Here is a 27,175-nt window from a genome sequence, read left to right as displayed (position 1 = left end):
AATATATAAAAAAAGAGGAAAAAAAAGAGAATGAAATGAAAGAAAAAAAAGAAAGAAAGAAAAAAGATAGAAAGAAAAAAAAAGAGAAAAGAGGAAAGAAAGAAGAAGAGAAAGAAGAAAGAAAGTAAGAAAAAGAAAGAAAAAAAAAAAAGAGGGAAAAAAAAAAGAAAAAAGTGAGACAGAAAGAAAAAGAAAAAATAAATAAACAAAAAGGAAAAAAGAGAAAGTAAGGGAAAAAAAAAAAAAGATAGAAAAAAAAAAAGAGAAAGAGGAGAGAAAGAAAAAAGAGAAAGAGAAAGAAAAAGAAAAAAGAGAAAGAGAAAGAAAGAGAAAAAAGAGAAAGAGAAAGAAAAAAGAGAAAGAGAAAGAAAGAGAAAAAAGAGAAAGAGAAAGAAAAAAGAGAGAGAAAGAAAAAAGAGAAAGAAAAAGAAAAAAGAGAAAGAGAAAGGAGAAAGAGAAAGAGAAACAAAAAAAAGAGAAAGAAAGAAAAAAGAGAAAGAGAAAGAAAGAAAAAGAGAAAGAGAAAGAGAAAGAAAAAGAAAGAGAAAGAGAAACAAAAAAAAGAGAAAGAAAGAGAAAGAAAGAAAAAAAAAAAAGAGGAAAAACAAGGGAAAGATAGAAAGAGAAAAAGAGAGGGAGAAAGAAACACAGAGAGCAAGAGAAAAAAGTGAGGCAGAGGGAAAGTGAGAGAAAGAGAAGAAGGTAAGAGATAGAAAGAAAGAGAGGAGGGAGATAGAGAGAGCGCAGAACAGGGAGAGAAAAAAAAAGGGAAGAGAGGGAGAGGAAAAAGACAAAAGAGAGAAAGATTGAGGGGGAAACACAGCAAGATATAGAGAGAGCAACACAGAGGGAAAAAAAAAGGTGAATAGAGTGAAGATAAAGTAAGAGAGACAGCTTAGTCCCTATGCTTCTTTCCCACCACACACATGCGTTATGTGGGCAGCAAGAGGTTACGTTTAGGCGCAGGTGCCGGTCCAGGCAATCTGGGTGGATCCCGACCATATGGTCACGATCTTTCTCCAGCCTGGACCGGCTCTGTGATGTCAGCTGACAATGAGCTTCAGCCTCCTGTCAGCTGAAAACGGGTCACAGGAGTGCAGAGCAAAACTGCACTCCTGTGGTCCACAGGAAAAGTACAGCCAAAATGAGCTTTTACCCGTACTTCTCCTTTAATATATGCACGCAGCTGAGAGCCTGAGCCAGCTGCTCCCACCCCTTGCACAGCCCAGCACTCCAGTGAGAGCTGGAGGGGCAAAGCAGAGAGCCAGTGACTGGCAGATACTGACACTCTGCTCACTAAAGACCAAGAACTGAGCGATCAGCGGTCTTTGAGGCGGCGGAGGACAGATGCAGAATTGGATGCTGCATCCACCTAGGCGAGTGTGATTGTTCATTTTCATTTTTTTTTTTAAATCCTGTACTTCTCTTTTTAGGCCTCATTCTCAGGGGATGTTAAAAACGCTGCATACAGATGCGTGCAGGGTCTAGTTCTGCACACATCTGTATGCAGCATAATTAAAATTGAGGTAGGTGCATCGCCCCCATCAACATGATAATGACTTTTTTTAAATAAACACTTTCCATTTTCATTACATGCATTTGCTTCTCTATGCAATGAAAGCAGATCACGGCTGGTGGGAGGGGCTGGCAGGGTGCTGTACATGGCTTCCCTAAAACATCACAGCACCTGACCCCAGTACTGCATTCAACAGCTCTCAGCAAGATGCAAGCAGTGGGCTGACTCTTCGCAGGAGTTACAGTGCCCTGAAAAAGTATTCATACCCCGACATTTTCCACATTTTGTCATGTTACAACAAAAAACATGAATGTATTTTATTGGGATTTTATGTGATAGACCAACACAAAGTGGCACATAATTGTGAAGTGGAAAGAAAAATGATAAACGGTTTTCAACATTATTTTACAAATAAATATGTGAAAAGTGTGGGGGGTACATTTGTATGGCGCCCCCCGGAGTCAATACTTTGTAGAACCGCCTTTCTCTGCAATTACAGCTGCAAGTCTTTTTGGGGGTGTCTCTACCAGCTTTGCACATCTAGAGAGGGACATTTTTGCCCATTCTTCTTTGCAAAATATCTCAAACTCTGTCAGATTGGATGGAGAGCGTCTGTGAACAGCAATTTTCAAGTCTTGCCACAAAATCTCAATTGGATTTAGGTCTGGACTTACTGGGACATTCTAACACATGAATATGCTTTCCATTCCATTGTAGCTCTGGCTGTATGTTTAGGGTTGTTGTGCTGCTGGAAGGTGAACCTCCGTCCCAGTCTCAAGTCTTTTGCAGACTCTAAGGCCGCGTACACACGGGCGGACTGTTCGCCCAACCTTGTCCGCTGAACAGTGTTTGGGCGGACAGTCCGCTCGTGTGTGGGCTTTCAGCGGACAGTTTCAGCGGACAGTTGGACGGACAAAGTCTTTCGGAAATTCCGAAAAACTGTCCGCTGAAACTGTGTTTGAGCGAACAGTCCGCCCGTGTGTGGGCCTGTCCGCTGTACTTTCGAAATGAGCGGACTGTTCCCGCTCGGAAAGTCCGCCCATTTCGAGCGCGTGTACAGGTAGGCGGGGCCCGCGAAGGAGACGTCGCGGGCTCCGCCGCCTGGAATGGGCTTAAAGGGGAACCCCAACGCCGAAAAAAATCGGCGTGGGGGTTCCCCCAAAGTCCACACCAGACCCTTGTCCGAGCACGCTACCTGGCCGGCCAGGAAAGGGGGGCGAGCGCGCCCCCCCTCCTGAGCCGTACCAGGCCGCGTGCCCTCAACATGGGGGGGTGCCTTGGGGAAGGGGGGGCCGCGCGGCCCCCCCACCCCAAAGCACCTTGTCCCCATGTTGATGAGGACAAGGGCCTCTTCCCGACAACCCTGGCCGTTGGTTGTCGGGGTCTGCGGGCGGGGGGCTTATCGGAATCCGAGATCCCCCTTTAAGAAGGGGGCCCCCGGATACCGGCCCCCCACCCTATGTGAATGAGTATGGGGTACAATGTACCCCTACCCATTCACCTGTGAAATAAAGTACAAAAAAAAACACAACACAGGGAAAAAATATTTTATTGCACAGCTCCGGGGGTCTTCCGTCTTCGGGGGTCTTCTCGCCGGACTCCTCCGCTATCTGTGTGTAGCTCTTTTACTAGCGGAGGAGTCCGGCTTTCTTCCTCCCCGCCGCCGGCCTCTTCTCCCGACTTCGGGGGTCTTGTCCCCCTCTTCGGTTCTTCTGCCGGGCCACCGCGCCTTCTTGTAGCTCTTTTGCAGGCGGTGGCCCGGTCTTCTGTCGCCGCTGCCTTCCGTTCTTCTGTCGCCGCCTTCGGTTCTTCTGCCGGGCCACCGCGCCTTCTTGTAGCTCTTTTACAGGCGGTGGCCCGGTCTTCTGTCGCCGCTGTCGCTGTCGCCGTCGCCGCCTTCCGTTCTTGTTCTTCTTCTTGTTCTTCTTGTTCTTCTCCAGGAGATGTTGACACGTCGCTCTCTCCGGCCGGAATGCCAGAGCCGCGCTGTGCGGTCACTTATATAGTGACAATGGGGCGGTGTCACATGGTATATGTCACATGGGTTGGTCACATGGGTTGATGTCACATGGGGACTATGACATCGTAAGGGGGCGGGGTCACCATGTGACCAACCCATGTGACATATACCATGTGACACCGCCCCATTGTCACTATATAAGTGGCAGCGGAGCGTGTCCCTGGCATTCCGGCCGGAGAGCTCGTCGAGTCAACATCTCCAGGAGAAGAAGAAGAAGAACAAGAAGAAGAACAAGAACGGAAGGCGGCGGCGACGACAGCGGCGACAGAAGACCGGGCCACCGCCTGTAAAAGAGCTACAAGAAGGCGCGGTGGCCCGGCAGAAGAACCGAAGGCGGCGACAGAAGAACGGAAGGCAGCGGCGACAGAAGACCGGGCCACCGCCTGCAAAAGAGCTACAAGAAGGCGCGGTGGCCCGGCAGAAGAACCGAAGAGGGGGACAAGACCCCCGAAGTCGGGAGAAGAGGCCGGCGGCGGGGAGGAAGAAAGCCGGACTCCTCCGCTAGTAAAAGAGCTACACACAGATAGCGGAGGAGTCCGGCGAGAAGACCCCCGAAGACGGAAGACCCCCGGAGCTGTGCAATAAAATATTTTTTCCCTGTGTTGTGTTTTTTTTTGTACTTTATTTCACAGGTGAATGGGTAGGGGTACATTGTACCCCATACTCATTCACATAGGGTGGGGGGCCGGTATCCGGGGGCCCCCTTCTTAAAGGGGGCTCCCGGATTCCGATAAGCCCCCCGCCCGCAGACCCCGACAACCAACGGCCAGGGTTGTCGGGAAGAGGCCCTTGTCCTCATCAACATGGGGACAAGGTGCTTTGGGGTGGGGGGGGCCGCGCGGCCCCCCCTTCCCCAAGGCACCCCCCATGTTGAGGGCACGCGGCCTGGTACGGCTCAGGAGGGGGGGCGCGCTCGCTCGCCCCCCTTTCCTGGCCGGCCGGGTAGCGTGCTCGGACAAGGGTCTGGTGTGGACTTTGGGGGAACCCCCACGCCGATTTTTTTCGGCGTTGGGGTTCCCCTTTAAGCCCATTCCAGGCGGCGGAGCCCGCGACGTCTCCTTCGCGGGCCCCGCCTACCTGTACACCCGCTCGAAATGGGCGGATTTGCCTCCGCCTTACGTGGGCGAGTCCGTTCATTTCAAAAGTTGAGCGGACTGTTTGGCAAACAGTTCGCTGAAACAGTCCGCTCGTGTGTGGGCAAGTCCGCTCATGCAAATTTTGAGCGGACTGTTTGCCGAAACTGTTTGACGAACAAGGTTGGGCAAACAGTCCGCGCGTGTGTACGCGGCCTAACAGGTTTTCTTCTAAGATTGCCCTGTATTTGGCTCCATCCATCTTCCCATCAACTCTGACCAGCTTCCCTGTCCCTGCTAAGGAAAAGCATCCCCACAACATGATGCTGCCACCACCATGTTTTACAGTGGGGATGGTGTGTTCAGGGTGATGTGCAGTGTTAGTTTTCCCCCAAACAAAGCGTTTTGCTTTTAGGCTAAAAAGTTACATTTTGGTCTCATCTGACCAGAGCACCTTCTTCTACATGTTTGCTGTGTCCCCCACATGGCTTCTTCAAACTGCAAAAACTCCTTATGGCTTTCTTCTTACCACTCTTCCATAAAGGTCATGTTTTTCCACAAACTGCGCAAGATCACCATATATGTATTGTGTATAATATATATATATAATTCATTTGTGAGAATTGCCATTGCCATAAGTACCATTCTTAAATTGCAATGTGACTGCGGCCATGCGGATTGCTGAGAGTTTATCGCATATATTGATCATTACTACAAGCTACAGCTGCACAATTAATCGTCAAGAATCGTTATCACGATCTTGACTAAAGTGTTTCACAATTCTTTCTATGCAGAGAATTCTCTCTTCTCTTCTGAAGCCCTCAAAAGAAAGGAAGAGAAAAACCGGGCAGTCTGCCAAGAATCAAAACATTCTTTATCAGTGGAACTTAAAGTGGTGTTGCCACCAAAAAATAAAAAATTGTTTAAAATTCTTTAACCCTTTCCCGCCGAGCGTACGCACATCTGCGTACTCGGCTTCCGGGGGTTATACCGGGATGATGCCCGCACCTGCAGGCATCATCCCGGTACCGTTTTTTACAGCAGGCGATTGGCTATCCAGGCATAACAACCGATGCGGCTAAAAGCCGCTCGGCTGTTATGCCGGAGGAGCGGGAGGGGACGTCCCCCCCTCCCGCCGCCTCTCGCCGCTGTTACCGGTGCTCCTGCTCGATCGGGAGCACCGATTAAACATCCGTCGGCTCTGGCTGCTGGGGAGGAACTGGAACGAAGCCGTAATCGGCTTCGTTCCAGTCTCCTCATCGTAAACACGGAAGCGACGTCATGACGTCACTTCCCGTTTACTCGGCTGCCAATGGCGCCGGTTTTAAAAAAATATCCGGTATTCAGAATCGCCGTTTTCGGCGATCTGAATACATTGAAGTGTAAAGGAGGGGTGGGGGGTCTTTTAGACCCCCGATCCCTCCATAAAGAGTACCTGTCACCACCTATTACTGTCACAAGGGATGTTTACATTCCTTGTGACAGCAATAAAAGTGATCAAATTTTTTTTTTTTTTTTTTTAACAATTTAGTCATTTAAAAATAAATAAAATAAATAAAAAAATAAAAATAAAAATTTCAAAGCGCCCGCCGTCCCCGCGAGCTCGCGAAGCAAAGAAAACGCATACGGAAGTCGCGCCCGCGTACGTAAACGGTGTTCAAGTCACACATGTGAGGTATCGCCGCGATCGTCAGAGCGAGAGCAATAATTCTAGCAGTAGACCTCCTCTGTAACGCTAACCTGGTAACCGTAAAAATTTTTTAAAGCGTCGCCTATTGAGATTTTTAGGTACCGTACTTTGTCGTCAATCTACAAGTGCGCGCAATTATAAAGTGTGACATGTTTGGTATCTATTTACTCGGCGTAACATTATCTTTCACATTTCGCAAAAAAATTGGGCTAATTTTACTGTTTTGTTTTTTTTTTATTCATGAAAGTGTCCCTTTTCCCAAAAAGTTGCGTTTAAAACACCACTGCGCAAATACCGTGTGACATAAAATATTGCAACAATCACCGTTTTATTCTCTAGAGCCTCTGCTAAAAAAATATATATAATGTTTGGGGGTTCCAAGTAATTTCCTAGCAAAAAATATGGATTTTAACTTGTAAACACCAAATTCCAAAAATAGGCTTAGTCATGAAAGGGTTAAAAATTTTTATAAATAATTGGAAAAAAAAATTTTTTTTTACTCACCTCTAAATACCTGTTGCTAGGGGGTCCCTCGTAGTCTGCCTTCTTTCTTGCCCGGGCTGGTGACATCACTTTCCCTCACGCCGCACAGTCATCTGGGACCTGTCACGTGTCCCAGGTGACTGTGCGGCGTATCATAGCACCCTGCGCCACTCGCGCATGCGCAGTGGGTGCCCGGCTGTGAAGCCACAGCCGGGTGCCCACAGTAAGAATGACGGCACCGCGAGCGGAGCGGGGAACGAGGGGGGGCTTCGTTCCCCCGCATCGCTGTACCCTGGGACAGGTAAGTGTCCGATTATTAAAAGTCAGCAGGTGCAGTATTTGTAGCTGCTGACTTTTAATTTTTTTTTTTTTTTTTTTTAGGGGCACCCCACTTTAAGTAAAAACATTGTAACAATTTTCTCAATGGAATAGACTTTGTGTGTAAGTGAAAAAAGTTTAATCACTTAAACACTAAACCCTTTTCTGGGGGGCGTGTCCAAGATGGCGCTGGGAGAGGACGCTCAGTAACAGAGCTCCCGGAGTCCGGCCGCTTATCCTGCTTGTTAAACGGCATTGGTGTGGTCCTGAGTGGCGGTGTGTATTCCGACGGCAGCGGGGACTCCCGGGTCATGCCCGGCGGCCGCGCACGGAGATTTTCGCAGCCTACCGCCGTACGAGACAGGGCCCCGGCGCGCGGCCGGGCCGAATCCTCGAGTCACATGGCGTCTCAGACGGAGACCGCGGACGCTCCTCCTGCGGCCACGGCGGACATCGCTGCAGCCCTACAAACCATCGCTACGGGTCAGGCAGCACTGATGGACAAAATGGATCACCTGCAGACCAACGTGGACTTTATTCGCCGCGATTTGGACTCCTTCCGCGGTAGAGTTGCGGAGGTGGAGCAGCGGGTGTCCACGACGGAGGATGCGGTACGGGACCATGCCGGTGACATCCATACCCTGAAAATCAGAGTCCAGGCCCTGGAGTCCCGTGCGGAGGATGCCGAGAACCGGAACCGGCGCAACAATTTGCGCGTCGTGGGCCTTCCGGAGGGCTCTGAAGGTACTGACCCTGTTTCCTTCATAGAAAGGCTGCTTAAAGAACTGCTACCGAGGGCCCAGTTCTCCCCCTTCTTTACAGTGGAGAGAGCCCACCGTATGCCGGCTACCAGGGGCCCACCGGGCGCTCCCCCTCGCACCTTTATTTTTAAACTTTTGCATTATAAAGATCGAGATGTGGTGCTGCGGGAGGCTAGAGGGGTCCAGGAGCTGAAGTTTGAAAACGCGCGGATAATGATCTTCCCGGACTACACCGTGGAAACGCAACGCCAGCGCAAGTCCTTTGATGGGGTCCGAGCCAAGCTGCGTTCCAAGGGCTTGAAATACAGCATGCTTTTCCCGGCCCGACTGCGGGTGGAGGACGGGGAGCGGGTGAGATTCTTTACTTCCCCGGAAGAGGCCTCCTCCTGGATTGAAACGGTGCAGCGGCATTAATTTGCCAGTGACATGCCCTTGCTGCCACTCAGTTGGCCACTTGACCTTATCCTGTTTTATTTTTTCCTTTTTTCTTTTTTACTTCATTGGGGGGTGGGTTTTTTGGGGGGGGGCGGGGGGGCCATTCGTTAGGATCCTGTGGACCGGTGGCCCGATCGGGCCAGTACTCTATGGTGGACCACCTCCCCCCCCCCCCTCCCTGTCGGTGTAGGCCCCCGGCTCGGCTGCCTTCTGACTCCGGCCCCGTTGGACTTTGGAACTGGACATGGCTGGTATCCTGAAGTACGGTGATCCCAACTGGGCCGCCTTACCGCCCTCGCCCGGCTGCTTCCCCCCCCCCCACTTTTGTCTAGCCGGCACGTGATGACTGCTGGCCGCCCTGTCGGTTGCGTGGGCATCCCCGGCTATCCTGTTTCTCTGGGGGTTTTGGTGGGGTGGGAACTGGGCTGATTGTCCCGGGGGGTGGGGTAGCCTTGCCTTGGTTAGATCCTGCTGGGGCTTGCTGGATCTCTGACATTGAACCCCTGCTGGCTTAAGCCGGATGTTCCCTGGGGCCCCTGTGATGTTGGGGTGCCCCCCGGCCCCTCGGATCCGTGGGTTCTGCCCGAGTTGACTGTGTTGGGGGCGGGCGGCCCTATTGCTATCCCACCTCCCATGTCAGGTTTGGCCTCTAAGTTAAGTGCCCCCGGCCTTGGCCGGGAGATTAGTTTGTAATGACTTGCCGGACTCCGTTACCCGCTCCATGTACTGTTCTCCAGAGGACGGGTCTCTGGTGCCCTCTTGCAGTGCACGTCCCCACGGGGGCCTGTTGTCCCTTTCTGGTTTGGGAGTGAAGCCCCCTCCGGGTTGGGTGGGGGGTGGCGGGGTGGGGGGAGGGGGGATTGGGGTTGGGGTTATTGTTTTATTCCAACATGTTGAAGTTTGTATGAGTCAGCTTGTTAACTGTCATTATTGTTTTCTGTCTTCCATTAATAATGTACTGGTGCGGCCACGAGATGGCGGTGTGGCGGGAGCTCGGCCTGACCCTGAGAAGTGGTATGTAGTGCTTTATGTCTTCCTGTAAAATTATATCCTGGAACACCAGGGGACTGAACTCTAAGGTTAAGAGGTCGCTGGTGTTCCAGTTTTTGCAGAAGCACTCTCCCCACGTTTGTATTTTGCAAGAGACACATCTAATAGGCAGCAGAGTTCTGAGTTTGCGCAGAAATTGGGTAGGGCACTCCTATCATTCAACCTACTCGAATCTAGCGAGGGGAGTGAGTATTCTTGTCCGCAAATCTCTCTCTTTCCAACTATTGGCCCTGGAGGTGGACCCCATGGGGAGGTTTGTCATTGTCCATGCCAGTATTATGTCCCTGGAGGTGGTGCTGGTGGGGTTATACCTGCCTCCGCCGGCCTCGGTGTCATTGCTGTACCAGATTGTGACGAAATTAACACAATATGGCACGGACAATATCCTGCTGATGGGGGACTTTAACATGGTCCCGGACCCCGCAGTGGACAGAATGTCGCAGGCCTCGAGCGCCGTCTCGGCGCTGGGGGCGTGGGCCGAGGTGTTTAACCTCACTGACGTATGGCGTTGGCGACATCCCCAGCTGAGGGCTTACACCTGTCACTCAGCGACCTACAAGACTTTCTCCAGGATAGACCTGGTGTACTCGGGGGGTCCTATCCTATCCAGGGTGCGGGGGATCTCCATCCTACCCAGGGGGATCTCGGACCATGCCCCGGTCTCCCTGACGTTGGAATTGTCTTGTCCCCCCTCAGAGAGCCTTTGGCGCCTCTCCAGATTCTGGCTTGCTGACCCGCGGATAACGGTACCCGGCAGGGCAGATATTGCTGATTTCTGGAGCACGCGAGATAGGGAGGTGCCCATTCCGGATACGTGGGATGCCTTCAAAGTGTGCATGCGTGGACACTTGCTGGCTCGCATTGGTGGGGTTCGCAGGGCAGTCGGGAGGGACCTTCAGGAAGCTGAGGACAGAGTCCTCCTATTGGAGTCTGGTTATGTTAGGGACCGATCGCCTCAGACCTACGCCTGTTTCAGGGAAGCTCTGAGGGATGTCGAACTTTTACGGGCCTCCGCTACAAAGGTCCGCTTGCTCCACCAGAGCCAGAGAATTTTTGAGCAGGGTGAGCGCAGTGGCAGGCTGCTGGCCTGGCTGTCTCGGGAGCATTCTTCTCCGGTAACGATCTCGCGCATTCAGGCGTCTGATGGGGAAATTCTAACTGATCCGTCTCTGATTAACGCTAGATTTGCCTCTTACTATCAAGAGCTTTATAGCTCTAGAGTTCGGTATACGGGGGAGGAACTGAGTTCCTACCTGGCGCAAGTAGACCTGCCGTGTCTCACTGACACGGCCAGGGAAACTTTGGATAGCCCCCTCACATTGTCGGAAGTCCAACGGGCAGTTAAATCGTTGCAGGGGGGGAAGACGCCTGGCCCGGACGGGTTCCCTGCGGAGTTTTTTAAATATTACGCGGACGACGTTCTACCTGTCTTTAGAGAGGTTCTTTTGCGGGCGCGAGACGACGGGGTGCTCCCTGGGTCCATGTCAGAGGCGGTTATTATAGTCCTCCCTAAGCCTGGCAAGAATCCCGAACTGTGTTCCTCGTACAGACCCATATCTCTCCTGAATGTGGATCTGAAAATCCTGGCGAAGGTTCTGGCGGCGCGCCTGAACACGGTGATCACAGCTTTAGTGCACCCGGACCAGTCCGGTTTTATGCCGGGCAGAGGGACGGACATCAACATACGTAGACTGCTGACACACTTGGATGGAGCACGGGAGGACAGCCCGGGGGTGGTGGTGTCCCTGGATGCCGAAAAGGCTTTTGATTCAGTAGAATGGGACTACCTCTGGGCTGTCCTTCGCAAATTTGGGTTTGGACCTGTGTTTATTCAGTGGCTGCAGTTGATGTATGCTTCCCCGACTGCTCGTATACGTACAAACAACTCCCTCTCGCGGGCCTTCCCCCTGGGAAGGGGTACCCGACAGGGATGCCCGCTGTCGCCCGGGCTTTTCGCCCTGGCGGTGGAGCCGCTGGCCACTAGAATCCGGGATGCGGCCGAGGTGCGGGGCATTCGGGTGGGAGTGTTAGAGGAGAAGATATCCTTATATGCGGATGACACTATTCTGTATCTAACGGATGTCTCTTCTTCACTCCCCGCGGCTTTGCGGTTGGTCGACGACTTTGGGACGTACTCGGGTGTTAGAGTCAACTGGGGGAAGTCCTTAATCTACCCTTTGAGCCCGTCCGGGCCTAGGCCCAATCTGCAGAACCCGCTAGTCTGGGTGGAAAGCTTTAAATATTTAGGGATATGGATGGGTGGCCCAACGGCACGGTATATGGAGCTTAACCTGAAACCGCTATTGGCCCAATTCTCTAGGCGCTGCATGGACTGGAGGGCGCTGCCCCTGTCCCCGGTGGGGAGAGTGAATCTCATTAAGATGGTCTACCTGCCGAAGTTTCTTTACCTCTTTAGAAACACCCCGATCGAGATCCCGGTGACTTACTTCAACAAGCTAAGATCTATTATTACCTCCTTTGTGTGGCTGGGCAAAGTGCCGCGTTTGGCACTGTCCACCCTGCAACTGGCGGTTGGGCAGGGCGGGCTCGCCCTTCCTGATTTCCAGCGCTACTACTGGGCAGCGGTGTTGGTTACTGCCCGGTGGTGGTTCTCGCAGCCGAGGGACAACCCAGCGGTGACTCTGGAGGCTGCGATTCTGGGGTCTTACGCAGCTCTAAGCAACTTGCCCTACCGGGGTGCGGGAGCGCACCCTTGCATTACCTCCCTGATGCGTACAACAGTCCGGGTGTGGAGTCGGGTGGAGAGGGCCCAGCGGACTTCTGGGGTAGTCTCTCCCCACATGCCCCTGTGGGGTAATCCGAGTCTGTCTCACTTTCGGAGTATCCCGGACCCCCAGGTATGGGCCAGAAAGGGGATAGTCACTTTAAAGCATGTGGTGATAGGGGGTAGGTTGGGTACATTCCCCGAACTCAAAGCTAAATTTGAACTACCGAACTGGATGTTTTTCCGGTTTTTACAGTTGAGGCACGCCTTTCAGCACCAGTTCCCGGACGGGGTGACGCTTGGAAAAGACCCGGTGGAAACGTTGTTAACTGCTAAACTTCTAATGGCCCCCCTATCCACAATCTATTTTCACCTGACTGCCTCTAGGAAGCCTAGTCTGCCCTGGCTTTACGCTAAATGGAAGAGGGACATCCCGTCCCTGAGGGAAGAAGACTGGGAGTCTTGTGTCTCATCCTATGTATCCACCTTGATATCGGCTAGGGACCGTTTTATTCAGCTAAAGTTTCTGCATCTGACTTATTATACGCCGCAGAGATTGGCGTTTATATATAAGGATAGATCCCCAGCGTGTGCTAGATGCGGTAACGAAGAGGCCACATTTATGCATATGGTGTGGTCCTGCCCAGAGCTACAAACGTTTTGGGCTCAGATTTTGACTGACATTAATCAGGCTGTTGAGGGCTCTCTGAAGTTGCAGCCAGAGCTCATGCTTCTGAATGTGGTGGATGACCAGACGGTGGGGAAATATGGCAGACTATTTGTGGCTTTTGCCACTTACTATGCTAGACGGGAGGTGTTGCTGAAATGGAGGTCGGGGCTCCCGCCCACTGCCATTGCCTGGAGAAATACCTTGAATGCTGTTTTGCCGCTGTACAAAATTACTTATATCAATAGAAACTGCCCACACAAATTTGACAAGGTCTGGTCCTCTTGGATAGACTCGTGGGGCTCTCTGTCGGTGGTGACTCCTCCTCCTGTTCCAGAGGGGGAGTGAGGATCCACCGGCGGGGAGCGTGGGACGTGCGTCTGGTGACTGTTACCTGTTCCCCGGATGGCCCGTTTTGATCCTCCCCTTCCCCCCCCCCCCCCTTTTTCCTACTCCCCCCCCCCCTCCCCCTTTGTTACATTGGGTGGGCTTGTGGCTTAACCTGGCCCCCCCCTGCTTTTATGGCCCCCCTTTGCTTTCCCCCTCTCCCACTACTGTCCCCCCTTACGCCTCCGGAACATGGCGTATCCTTCTTTCTCCCCCCCTCCTTTTTTCCTATACCAGACGCCGCTCACTTCGGTGTACAGTGATTAATTATATGCACAGATTTGTGGTATGCTCTTTATCTAGTAATAATGCCCTGTTTGCTAGGTGTACATGGATAAATTATTGATGGAATGTATGTCTTGAGCTGACCTGTATGTTTCTTTGTTCAAATAAAGTTCACTTTGTTAAAAAAAAAAAAACCCTTTTCTGATATTTGTTGGTTTCAAATTAAAATCCTTTTTTTTTTGCTAGAAATTTACTTAGAACCCCCAAACAATTTTTTTTATAATAATAATTTATATATATATATATATATATATATATATATATATATACACACATATATATATACACATACATACATACATACATACACACACACCGTATTTATAGGTGTATAACACGCGCCACAAGTTTAGGAGGAAATTTAAAAGAAAAAAAAAACTTTTAGGAGGGAAGTTTAAGGAAAAAAACTTACATTTAAATGCCCATCAATGCAGCCTTGTCAGTGTCATTTGCAGCTTTGCATTGCAGCCTTGTCAGTGTCTTTGTCATTTTAAAAATGGCGTCACTGAGATACAAAGCAGATGTCCTGTGTATCTCGGCGGCGCTCGTTCTCGGCTTTCAGGTATTTTTGGCCACCCTCGGCCGTTCTCAGTTAATTTCGGTCCTTCTCTCCTATTTTCATCTGCACTCGGCGGCTTTCGGCTTTCCGAGAACGGCCGAAAATACCTGAAAGCCGCCGAGAGCGGCAGAGAAGGTTAGGAATGGCGGGGGATCGGCGTATACCATGCACCCCCGGTTTCCCCCTGATTTTAGGGGGGAAAAAAGTGTGTGTTATACGCCGATAAATACGGTATATATATATTATATTATATATATATATATATATATATATATATATATATATATATATATATATATATATATATTTTTTTTTTTTTTAGTAGACATCCTAAAGAATAAGATGGTAGTTGTTGCAATATTTTATGTCACACTGTATTTGTGCCGCGGTCTCTCAAATGTAATTTTCTTTGAAAAAAAAAATTACTTTAACCACTTCAATACCGGGCACTTAAACACCTTCCTGCCCAGACCAATTTTGAGCTTTCAGCACTGTCACACTTTGAATGACAATTGCGCGGTCATGCTACACTGTACCCAAATGAAATTTTTATAATTTTTTTCCCACAAATAGAGATTTATTTTGGTGGTATTTGATCACCTCTGCGGTTTTTATTTTTTGCTAAACAAATAAAAAAATACCAAAAATTTTGAAAAAAAAAAATGTTTTTTTTTTGTTTCAGTTTCAAAACTTTGCAAATAAGTAAGTTTTCTCCTTCACTGATGGGCACTGATGGGGTTACACTGATGGGCAATGATAAGGCGGCACTGATGGGCACAGATGAGGTGGCACCAATGAAGTGGCACTGATGAAGTGGCATTGATGGACACCGATATGTGGCACTGATAGGCGGCACAGATGGGTGGCACTGATGGGCGACACGGATGGGCACTGATAGGTGGCACAATTTGGCACGGATTGGCATGGATGGGCATGGATAGGTGGCACAGATGGGCATGGGTTAGGCGGCACAGGTGGGCATGGGTAGGCGGCACAGGTGGGCATGGGTAGGTGGCACAGGTGGGCATGGGTAGGCACTGATAGGCGGCACAGATGGGAACTGATAGGCGGCATTGTATTATAATATATTGTACTAATGGATGCCAATCAGTGCCAATCAATAATGCATGCCAATCAGTGATGCCCATTGTGGGCACTGATTGGCATCCATTATGGGCACTGATTGGCATCCATTGTGGCACTAATTGGAATCCCTGGTGGTCTAGGGTGGCATACCTTGTCCTTGGCATCCCTGGTGGTCTGGTGGCGTCCCTGGTGGTCCAGTGTGGGCATCCTCGGGGGGGCTGTGCTGATAATCGATCAGCACAGACCCCCCCTGTCAGAGGAGCAGCCAATCGGCTCTCCTCTACTCGCGTCTGACAGACGCGAGTGAGGAAAAGCCGATCACCGGCTTTTCCTATTTGCACTGTGATCAGCCGTGATTGAACACGGCTGATCACGTGGTAAAGAGTCTCCGTCGGAGACTCTTTACCGAGATCGTAGTTGCCGGGTGTCAGACTGACACCCCGCAACAACGATCGCCGCGATGCGCGCCCCCAGGGGCGCGCAGCGGCTCATAATCCTGAGGACGTCATATGACGTCCGGTCAGGATTATCAAACCACTTTGCCGCCGTCTATTTGCTATAGGGCGGGCGGCAAGTGGTTAATGAATTTAAAAAAAAATATTTTTTTGTATAATGCGAAAGATTTTACGTTGCGAGAATTGTGATCTTTTTATTCTAAGCAAAAAAATTGTGATTCTCATTTTGGCCAGAATAGTGCAGCTCTACTAATAGCCTGGTTGACTTAGGTGGTATAGGTGGTATATGCCTCTCTAAGTCCACTAGTTCCGGTAAGCCTTCACGTAATTGGCGGCGGTTCCCTCACATGATTCCCGTTTACTCCTCATCTCAACACGGTTATCTTGAGACAGTTTCTAGAAATTCTTTGAACATTTCATGAACTGTTGCTCCATTTTTTTGATGCCAATCAACACTCACGGGGTGGACTCTACATACACTTATTTTCCATTTTCTGTCTAGTTCATTGATGTTCAATGTTTTTCATTTCACTTGGTGGATTTTATGTCACAATGTGTCAGTACTGTTGCTATCTAATATCACTGTTTACACCCAATAATTTTAAGCGTGGCGTTTTTTTTTTTTTTTTATTATTCTTTGAAATCAGATCACAGGCCTGATGGCACAGTCTGGCGGGGCTGTGTAAATCTCAGGCTGGATAGACAAAAACACAAATCCTGCAAGCAGGCAAGACCGCTCCCATATATATGTGTGTATTCAGCCCGGAGTTCAGCTTTAAAATGTACCAATATAGCAACGCCGTATTTATTTTATTTTTCTAAATTCTGTTAAGTCAACTTAAGTGCAGAGCTATTGACGATAGTCAAGAACATGCCATGCCTTGTCCTCGTCACATCTCAGCGGCAGACACTCAGAGAAAAAATAACTTATTACAAAGGGCGACATGTACGGGGCATTATCCAGGATTCCGGTTTATGTGCGAGGCACAATGAGAAGAGGGAATATATGTACTCTGCAGAGCGCCCTCCGATGAGTGATGGGACAATGACTCAGCCTCCCGATTATTATGGAATAAAAATCTATTTCATGCAGAACCTTCCCAACAAAAGTCTTTAGTCACCGACACCTGCAGCTCCATAAATACAAGTGTCAGTGCTGCAAGGGGAGCAGATAATGGATGATGGAGGAAGGTGCCTGATCCACACAAAGCAACCTCACTGGCCCCAGATTAACGCACAACCTTTCCGACATTCGAACAGCAACCCACCTGGGAAAACCGGTAAAGAGACCCTGTCACCAACTTGCAGTTGAAAGCAAAATTACAATCAAATATTTTAACCCCTTGGTGCCGGATCCCGCCGGGCCTTTAAGGGCATTGGAATGCCAGGGGGTGGGGATTGTGACCATGTGATTGCCGTGATTGGCTGTCATACGATCGGAAGACTCCAGATCGCAAGTACCGAATGGGAGCTTTCCGTGAGCCGCCGGTCACAGTGGCGGGAGCGCGCTCTCGGCACAGCGCGGTGGCCGCTATTGCACGCAAATTTGCGTGCGCTCGGCGCCAAGGTGTTAGGGAGGAGTTCCTGGTATGGAAATGTTTACATAGTTACATTGGTCCAGCTTGGAGAAAAGGTAGCTATTTATGTACCATACCCATGGGATCCAGACCATTTCATGTGGCCCTCGCACCTCTCCTGCAGCTATAGCACCCCCCCCCCCCCCTCGTCTCCACTCCCTCCTTGTGTCAGAAGTTGGCAGCAGGGAGGAGGACAGAACTCCTTCTTGAGATCCTGCACGTCTTTTTGCAGCCATGGAGAGGCTCGTCTCTGCTCCCTTTCCCCCTCTGTCTCTTCAGCCAGAAGCAGAAAGGAGGACAGAACTCCTTCTCCAGATCCTGCGCTTCTTCATGCAGCTTCAGAGAGGCTTGTCTCTGCCCCAACCCCCTTCCTCCCATCTCAGCAGTCAACAGAAGAAAGGAGAACAGAACTCCTCCTACAGATCCTGAGAGAGGTCGGTCTCTCTCTCTCTCTCTATATATATATATATATATATATATATATATATATATATATATAATATAGTTTTGGTAAATCTGAAGACAAAAATCTGCAGAAAATCTAATAATGTGTATGGGGTCTCATCCTCACACAAAGTAACTAAATTATTAAAGTATAACTTAAAGTGGTGTTCCACACACCAAAAAAATAAATGTTTAAAATTCCTAAAAAAATAAAAAAATTGGGATTTTTTTTTTTTAACTGACCTCTAAATGGCTGTTGCTAGGGGGTCCTTCGTAGTCTGCCTCCTTTAGTGCCTGGGCTCCTGACGTCACTTCCCCTCGGCGCAGCAAGGGCTCAGCTCCGCCCCCTCCCTCCTGTCAGTCATCTGGGACACATGACAGGTCCTAGATGACAGCGCGGCCAATCACGGCGCACGGCGCCACTCGTGCATGCACAGCGGGTGCCCGGCTGTGAAGCCACAGCCGGGTGCCCACAGTTGCAATGCCGGCACCGCCGAGCGGAGGGGGAGACGAGCGGAGCTTCGTTCCCCCACATTTCTGGACCCTGGGACAGGTAAGTGTCCAATTATTAAAAGTTACCAGCTGCAGGATTTGTAGCTACTGACTTTTAACTTTTTTTAATTTTTTTTTATGGAAACTCCTCTTTAAGGCAAAATTTCTTTTTCCATTTTGGATAGAGGGGAGAGGGATTAGAACACCTATAAGGTTTCTATTGCTGTCTGTGGCCCCGTTAAGGAGATTCTCCCCCTCCATTTGTCCCGTTTACCATTATCATTGAAAGTGAAAGTAAAAGAAAAATCAAAAATTTTGTGTTGTCCCCAGAAAAATAAAAGGGAAATCTTCCAATGGGGACACTAGTTCTGGTGACCTGGGGGTCCCCAAGGAAGTCCCTTAATTTGCAGGTATTGCGTCAGATTAGGCGACCTGTCAGAATGTGTAACAGAAGTGACTTTTCGTTGCTGCCATCTTGCTACACCCCGCACTCCTCCACAGTAAGGATACAGTCAGAAGTCAGAAGGGGGCAAGCGGACATCTTGTTACACCCACCGGAGTTTTGCATTTTACACTTATTTATAACAGTAAACTGAGTTTTATTATTATGATTATTTCTATTATTTGTATTCTTTTTTTGTTTTTGTTCAGGTTTGGGTGTTTATTATTATTTTATTATTATTCGTATTATTATTATTATTCATATATTTAATGTACTTTTTAAAGGTTAACGGTTATTATTTATTTATTATTAATTTGTTTTATTTCATTATTTATTTATGACGAGTTCTAGATTGTAAGCTCCAACGAGCAAGGCTCTTCTTCCTGTATCGAATTGCATTCTAACTGTACAACAACAGTGTCCTTATGTTGTAAAGCGCTGCTCAAACTAATGGCACTATATAAATCCTGTATAATAATAATAATTTTTGTTATTTGTGTATTTATTTATTCATATATTGTTTGTTTTTTTTCAATTTTTTTTATTATTATTTCTATTTGTATTCATTTATTTTTTGTTCAGGTTTGGGTGTTTATTATTATTATTATTATTATTATTATTATTATTATTATTAATTTATTTAATATACTTTTTAAAGGTTAGCAGTTAATGATTATTTATTTGTTGTTAATTTATTGCATTGATTTATTATTTATTGATGACGATTTCTAGATTGTAAGCTCTAACGAGCAGGGCTCTTTAATTCCTCCTGTATCGAATTGCATTGTAACTGTACTACTGTCTTGCCATCATGTTGTAAAGCTCTGCGCAAACTGTTGGCGCTATATAAATCCTGTATAATAAACAAATTTTTAGTTATTTGTGTATTTATTTTACATTTATTATATATATATAGTTATTTATTTATTTTTTTGTTTTTTCATTTGAGCAGAAAATCACACAAAAACATGCAAAGCCTTGCTGTGGGGGAGAAAAAGAATGCACCAAAAACACTCAAGTCAGCCCAATTTGAGCTACAAAAAAGGCTCCAGAACTTTTTTGAGCTTTAAGCGTTTGGCTACAGGCGTCTTGGTGTATTTAATTTACATTTATTTATTCATATATTATTGTTTTTTTTTTTCATTTTTTTTCATTTGAGCAAAAAAAAAAAAAAAAACACACAAAAAAAAAAAAGTGAAGCATTGCTGTGGTGAAACCCCCCCCCCCCCCGCTCCCCCCAAAAAAACGCTCAAGTCAGTCCAATTTGAGCTACAAAAAAAATTAAAAAATAAAAAAAGCTCCAGAACTTTGTCTACAGGCAACTTGGTGTAGAGATGTGAGCAGTCTCCTTTTTTGAGCTTTAAGCGTCTGGCTACAGGCGACTTGGTGTATTTATTTTACATTTATTTATTTATATATTATTATTTTTTTTCTTCATGTTTTCATTTGAGCAGAAAATCACACAAAAAAGCATTGCTGTGGTGAAAAAAAAAAAAAAAAAAAAAACGCCAAAACGCTCAAATCAGCCCAATTTGAGCTATAAAAAAAAAGCTTCAGAACTTTTTTGAGCTTTAAGCGTCTGGCTACAGGCGACTTGGTGTATTTATTTTACATTTACTTATTCATATATTATTATTTTATTTATTTTTCTTCATTTGAGCAAAACAAAAAAAAAAAAAAAAAAAATCACACAAAAAAAGTGAAGCATTGCTGTGGGTGAAAAAAAAAAAAACGCTCAAGTCAGCCCAATTTGAGCTACAAATTTTTTTTAAAAAAAATAAAAAAGCTCCAGAACTTTGTCTACAGGCCACTTGGTGTAGAGATGTGAGCAGTCTTCATAGAGAATAATTGATTTTGTGAATGGGGGGGGGGGGGGGGGGGTATAAAAGCTGTTTTTTTTTGTATGCAATCTTTTAATGGGCAATTTATTTTTTTTACGTTTTCTCTGCAGTTCTGCTCTAACTGTCATAGTTGCTGATGTAAAACTTTGGCCTACAAGTCTCCCTAGGAGAAAAAAGAAGGGGATAGGAGTTCAAAGCTGAAGGTCGATTGGCCTCCAGGGACAAATAAGGAGCAAGGAAGCCCCCAATTAGCATATCTGAAATGAAATCAGTTGGTGAGACACGGCCGCTTTTCCGGATCTGTAACCTATGGAATGTCGTCTGCATCCGATCAGACAAAGCAAATTGTCTCCTGGCTTCATTATGGAGGGTAGACAGGGAGAGGATGAGAAAGGCTTCATGGAAGGGACTGGGGGGGGGACACCGGGGGGAACAATGGTCCATTCATGGTAGGTACAGAACCGATGCGGCTCAGGATGAATTAGACCGTGAGCGCACGCTTCAAGGGACAAAAGTCTGAAATACGAACTCTGGCAGCACAAGGGTTATTCCTTCCATCCCACCGACATCGGATCTACTGCCCTATTCCTACCAATGACACCGCATGTCTACAAAGTGCCAAAATCAAAAATGACATACACTATATTACCAAAAGTATTGGTACACCTGCCTTTACACGCACTGAACTTTAATGGCATCCCAGTCTTAGCCCTTGTACACACGGTCGAAGATTCTGACAACCAAATCCGTCGGATTTTGTCCGAAACAAAGTCGGACAAAGTTGTCGGAAAATCCGATCGTTCAGAACGTGATGACACAATTTCGTTACGATGGGACTACGTTCAGGCTAGTAGCCAATAGCTTTGGTGTAGGAATTTGGTGTAGGAATTTGATCTGAGCATGCATGGCACTTTGTCCGATCGGAATTCTCTACACATGATCGGAGTATGTCCGACCGGAGCATTTTGTCGGAAAATATTTCCGGCAAGTTGGAAAATTTGGTCCAAAGGATATCCCGATGGAAACAGTCCGATGCATACCACACACAGTCGGAATATCCGAAAAAACGGTCCGATAGGACACATTCCGACGGAATCTCCAACCGTGTGTACAAGGGCTTAGTCTGTAGGGTTCAATATTGAGTTGGCCCTTTGCAGCTATAACATCTTCAACTCTTCTGGGAAGGCCGTCCACAAGGTTTAGGAGTGTGTCTATGGGAATGTTTGAGCATTCTTCCAGAAGAGCATTTGTGAAGTCAGGCACTGATGTTGGATGAGAAGGCCTGGCTTCACTGATGGTTGGCAACACTGTGTACTTGTCTTAATCCAGAGCACTAAGTGTAATTTCTGTCTGCTGCCTTCTTCCTCTGCTATCTGCATAAGTCACTTCTGAGAGGTTTTCCTGACACCAAAAAGAAAAAAAGGGGACAGGGGAGGGAGCTCTAGGACACAGCCTGTGATTGACAGCCTCCGCTCTGTTCCTGTGTGCTGTGTGGAGGGGGGTGTGTTCCATCCCTCCAATCAGCTCTCACTGTGCTCTGGAGAGAGTCATTTTAGCACCCTGTTTTCTGAAAGCTCAGAGAAACTTTACAAATTCTAGACTTTGAACAGGTGTAGAGAAGAGATGACAGCAGATAAACAGGTACAACTTATGTAGGAGGATTTATTTCATCTCTGTGTGTCATCTGAGGCCGCTCACTTCACTGGGTATATTTAAAGGTTTACAGCCACTTGATATTAGCCTTCTTTAACACCCTTAAAGTGGTTGTAAAAGCACAAGTTTTTTTTTTTTTACCTTCTATGCATGAAGGTAAAAAACATTCTGTGTGCAGCACCTCTCCCCCCTCAGCTCCGCCCCCCCACCAATACTCACCTGAGCTCCCTCTCGATCCAGCAATGTGCACGAGAACTGAGCTTCTCCGGGGTCTCTCATTCTTCATAGCATTCTTCTCAGCAGCGGGAGCCACTGCCAATTACAGCCACTGAGCCAATGAGGGGAGAGTGGGGGATGGGACCAAGCCACAGCTCTGTGTGTCTTATTGAAGCATAGAGCGGGGCTCGGGAGTGAGCACACACCTGTACCCCAGGAGCAAGCAACTTGCTATTAAGGTCACTGGCTGAAGAGGAGGAGCAGGAGCGTCAGCGGGTGACCCGAAAAGAGAAGGATTGGGTCTGCACAGAGCAGGCAAATATAACTTTTTAAAGAGGAACTGCAGTCTGCTCACATCATTTTGTAATAAAACGATCTTTGCCATTCTGAAGCTTCCCTCCAACCACTTTGCATATTATTTTATATATACTGGCATTCTGTACTTGCCAAATATGCTGCAGAAATCTCCCTCCACTGAGTCTGGCTGCAGCCATTTTAACTGTGGGCAGTGGAAGCTGCTGCCTGTTCACTTCCTGGATTGACACAGACACACAGAGGCACACCTCCAGCTCTCATTGGTCTTCTTATGACTCACCACCAGGGATATGCAATTAGCGAACCTCCAGCTGTTGCAGAACTACAAGTCCCATGAGGCATAGCAAGACAGACAGCCACAAGCATGACGCCCAAAGGCAGAGGCATGATGGGACTTGTAGTTTTGCAACAGCTGGAGGTCCGCTAATTGCAGCCTAGGATAATGACCAGACAAGAAACAGGATGTGGGCTGTATAAGGGATTTACTGGCAGAAAAAAAAAAAAAGTTTTACTATCCAAAGTTAAAACAACAACAGGGGCACAAGATTTAATAGATGGAAAGATGAAAAAATTACTGAAGAGCCACTTTAAATGAATCTTTAGGGCTAGTTCACACCACATGCAGTATTTTTTCTGCATCAAAAACGCATGGAAAGTAAGTTATTTGGTTTCCAATGGCCTAGTTCACACCAGTGCAGTCAGTTCCAGGGCTTTCCAGTTCCATAAATAAAAAATAAAAAAATATTAGAACATGCTGCATTTTTCCTGCGCTGGGCTGTACTGGAACGTTGTAAAACGCATAAAAAATGCACTGAAACGCACTGGAATGCTTTAAAAACGCACTGGACCCTAGTATAGTAGAGGAAAAAAAAACAAGAAAAAAGAACAAAGTAAAAGCACCTGTAGTGCATTTCAGAACTGCATCAAAAACGCACCAAAACCACACTGGAACGCATCAAAAACGCCTTCAAAACACGCCAGCAGAGAAACGTATCCGGAACGGATCTGGAGTGCGTTTTTTGTGGTGTGAACCAGCCCTTAGTGTCACTTTAGGGTTCGGTTCCCACTGATGCGATGTGTTGCAATGCACTGCATTAGAAATTGCACTGCGTTTATGTGATCTGCTGCGGGTGTCAATTAAATATTAACAACACCCCCAAAAGCAGGTTGCAGGACATAGTGCGTTTGCCTAAATGGGATTGCATGGATATCAACACCCATACGATACGATTTTAGTGCGGCGAAAACATTTTTTTTTTTAAAAAGGGTGCCTGCACCATTTTGGCGTGGATGCGGTGCAATTTAAGACCTACAAAACAATGGGCTCAAATCGCACCGCACAGAATAGCATGTGATTTGCACAGGAATGCGGTGTGATTCCTGTGCGAATCGCATTGCGAATGTGACACATTGCATCAGCGTTGAGCCAGCCTTAGACCAAAACTGCACTGAACCCATCAGGAGTGCTGCTAAGGAACCTGCTGACTGGAGGAGAGACTAGAGTGAGCAGCAGGATGAGCGTATTGGTCTGCTGCTGCTCCTACATAATAATAATAAGAATAGTATAATATAACAATAAATAATTTGAATTATATAGAATATAATCACAGCCTGTGGGCAGAGAGCTGTCCAAGCTGTTCTGCAGAACTGAAGTAGAGAAAAGTCATCTCACCAACCCGGCTGCTGATCAGAGCTGTGTACAGACCAGCTGGACAGAATGAGAAATCGGTTGGCATAAAAAACACGTCAAGCTCTGCAGGATTTGAATCGATGCCATCCTAAAGCCGGCCATACAAGTATAGATTTCTATCATATTTCTCCATCCATGCCACCAGCACAGACCACGTCCACCGGCACAGGTATCCCCCCCCCCCTCATGCATGCGCAGAGGTGTCAGAGGTCTCTATCAGAATGATGCGGTGCTCGTGCACCCGTTAGTAAATATGCCATTCGGGATATGAGATTTTTGCACCCCAGGAGGCAGCAGGGGGGCGCTACGTTCAATCTGGTTCTAGGCGAGAAAGCAGGAAATTCCTGGCTGCAGCACAGAGACGCTAAACAATGAAAAGCATTCTCCAATTGTGGGGAAAGGAAAGTGGGGGAGAAGCCAGGCACAAAACATTTTTAATGGGTGAAGATCTTAACCACTTGCCTACCGGGCCAATCTTGACACTTGACTACATACATATAAAACATTTTTTTTGTTGTTTTAGCCGAGGCCCTATAGATTAAAATGGTGGGTTTTGCATTTTTTTTTTTTTAAACACAATGAATTTTGAGTTTGCTGCACCATAGGACACCGCAATTAGACGGGAGAGGCATCGGTGTGGTGTGAGGGGGAACTGCAACTGTTTAGCCACTTGAATCTCTTCTGTATTACTGGCTCTCTTCACCACTCCTCACGCTGTCAGCCTGTAGAGGACAATAGAAAAGATCTGCCGATCTGAGCCCACCACTGCTGCCAATCAGTGCCCACCAGTGTCTCCTCATCAATGTCACCTACCAGTGCCCATCAGTGTCCCCTGCCAGTGCCCATCAGTGTCCCCTGCCAGTGCCCATCAGTGTCCCCTGCCAGTGCCCATCAGTGCCGCCTGCCAGTGCTCAGTTTCACCTGCCAGTGCCCATCAGTGCCGCCTGCCAGTGCCCATCAGTGCCGCCTGCCAGTGCCCATCAGTGCCGCCTGCCAGTGCCCATCAATGTCACCTGCCATTGCCCATCATTGTCACCTGCTAGTGCCTATCAGTGCAGCCTATCAGTGCCAATGCGGCCTCATTAGTGCACATCAGTGAAGGAGAAAAATTACCCGTTTTCAAAATTTTCGGTCTTAATTCATTTATTTAGCAAAAATGTAAAAAAAAAACAGCGGTGATTAAATACCACCAAAAGAAAGCTCTATTTGTGTGAGCAAAATTTTGTTTGGGTATAGTGTAGCATGACCGCGCAACTGTCATTCAAAGTGCGACAGCGCTGAAAGCTGAAAATTGGCCTGGGCAGGAAGGGGGTTAATATATATATATATATATATATTTTTTTTTTTTATTAACCCCCTTCCTGCCCAGGCCAATATATCTTATATATTATATATAAGGTTTGGGGGTTTTAAGTAGTGTATTTTCTAGCAAAAATAATGATTTTTACATGTACACAATAAGTGTCAGAAAGGCTTGGTCTTCAGGTGGTTAAATAAATCCACCCCGATGTGTCCCTACGTCTGATTACTGCCTCCTGTTTATGACTATCTCAAGATTTGAACTTCCAACTCATTTTCACTTTTCTTATTTTTCTGGTGTCACTTTTTGCCTGTCCAGTTTTTTTTTTTTTTTTTGAAGTTTGGAGCCCCGGGGCGGGTTTAACTCAGAAATCCTAAGATCTGAGGCCTGCACTGGAAAACACATGTCCACTTACCTGAAGGTACGCTTTATAAATGACGTCAAACAGGAAAGCCTGAGGCATCTCACTGGCTCTGTGTTTAGTGCGTTCCAGGGAATGGGCCAGACACCCATCGGAGGAGGAAGCGATGACGGTGGACACTAATGGACGCACCGCGCCGGCCGCCTGCAGGGGGGGGGAAAACAAAAATCAGGAGGTTTCACGCTGTCAGCTGGAAAAACAGGACATTGTGAAGAGCTGTGCATGGATAAAAGGTGTCCTGTGCTTCTGGTTTAAATTGGTAACACAGCAAAGCCCCAAAGATAATTATGGTGGAACTCCAGCCAAACATCCCAATAAATACCGTACATGGACACTGTATAACCCGCCAAAAGAGCTGCGATTCTGTTCAGTCGTTTTTGTGATTCTCAGTTCACAGGATGAAGGTGACACCACTATTCACTACCACAGCAATGCAACCTCTGGGGGTTGATTTATTAAAACTAGAACATGCAAAATATGATGCAGCTGTGCATGGTAACCAATCAGCTTCTAAAGCTGGCCATACACCTATAGATTATCTGCAGATTTTCTATGGTTCGATGGAAAAAGTGAGAGATTCCTCCATCCACACAGTTTGGCGAACATGGAGAAATCTGTTGCACTTTTTCCATCTAACCATAGAAAATCTGCAGATAATCTATAGGTGTATGGCCAGCTTTACTTCAACTTGTTTAATTAAGCACTTGCCATCTGGGCCAATTCTGGCACTTCGCTCCGACATGTAAAAGAAAATCATAATTTTTTTTTTTGCTACAAAATTACTCAGAATCCCCAAACATTATTTATTTTTTCTTAGCAGAGACCCTAGGGAAAAAAATGGCGGTCGTTGCAACTTTTTATATCACATGGTATTTGCACAGCAGTTTTTCAAACACTTTTTTGGGGGGGAAATTTTTTTTTTTATGAATTAAGAAAGACACTAAAAACACTAAAGTTAGCCCATTTTTTTTTTTTTTTGTATAATGTGAAAAATGATGTTAAATAGATACTTAACATTTCACGCTTTAAAAATTGCACACACTCGTGGAATGGCGCCAAACTTCAGTAAAAGGATGCATTGAGGTGAAAAAACACAAGGGTTTACAACCTCTTTAAACCATCAGATTTTGATGAATTACTGTTTGGACACAACACCGGCAACCAAATAGAGTCCGGTGCACAATATTATGAGCGGAGATTGTTAATCCGCTCCGATACTAGCCAACAAAATGGCCGCCTCCAAGACGGCGACAACTTCTTCCTCGTTAGCCGCT

At 47.2% G+C, this 27,175-nt stretch overlaps 1 protein-coding gene across 3 annotated transcripts in view; it reads right to left on the bottom strand.

The window, feature by feature from the left end:
• Positions 1–27,175, bottom strand: part of CRPPA (CDP-L-ribitol pyrophosphorylase A) — a 337,629-nt gene that overhangs the window by 272,615 nt on the left and 37,839 nt on the right. For 2 of the 3 annotated variants that reach the window (XM_077490700.1, XM_077490699.1), the window contains exon 3: positions 25,896–26,045. The exons of the other annotated variant lie outside the window; for it this stretch is intronic. In XM_077490700.1, the coding sequence (XP_077346826.1) occupies positions 25,896–26,045 (150 nt within the window). The remainder of the gene's footprint in view (positions 1–25,895; positions 26,046–27,175) is intronic. 3 annotated transcript variants of the gene reach the window in all.

Source organism: Lithobates pipiens, unplaced genomic scaffold (assembly GCF_037356315.1).
Source record: "Lithobates pipiens isolate NorthernLeopardFrog02 unplaced genomic scaffold, aLitPip1_a1.2 Scaffold_19, whole genome shotgun sequence".
Classification (NCBI taxonomy): Eukaryota; Metazoa; Chordata; class Amphibia; order Anura; family Ranidae; genus Lithobates; species Lithobates pipiens.
This window is presented reverse-complemented; position numbering and strand designations above follow the sequence as displayed.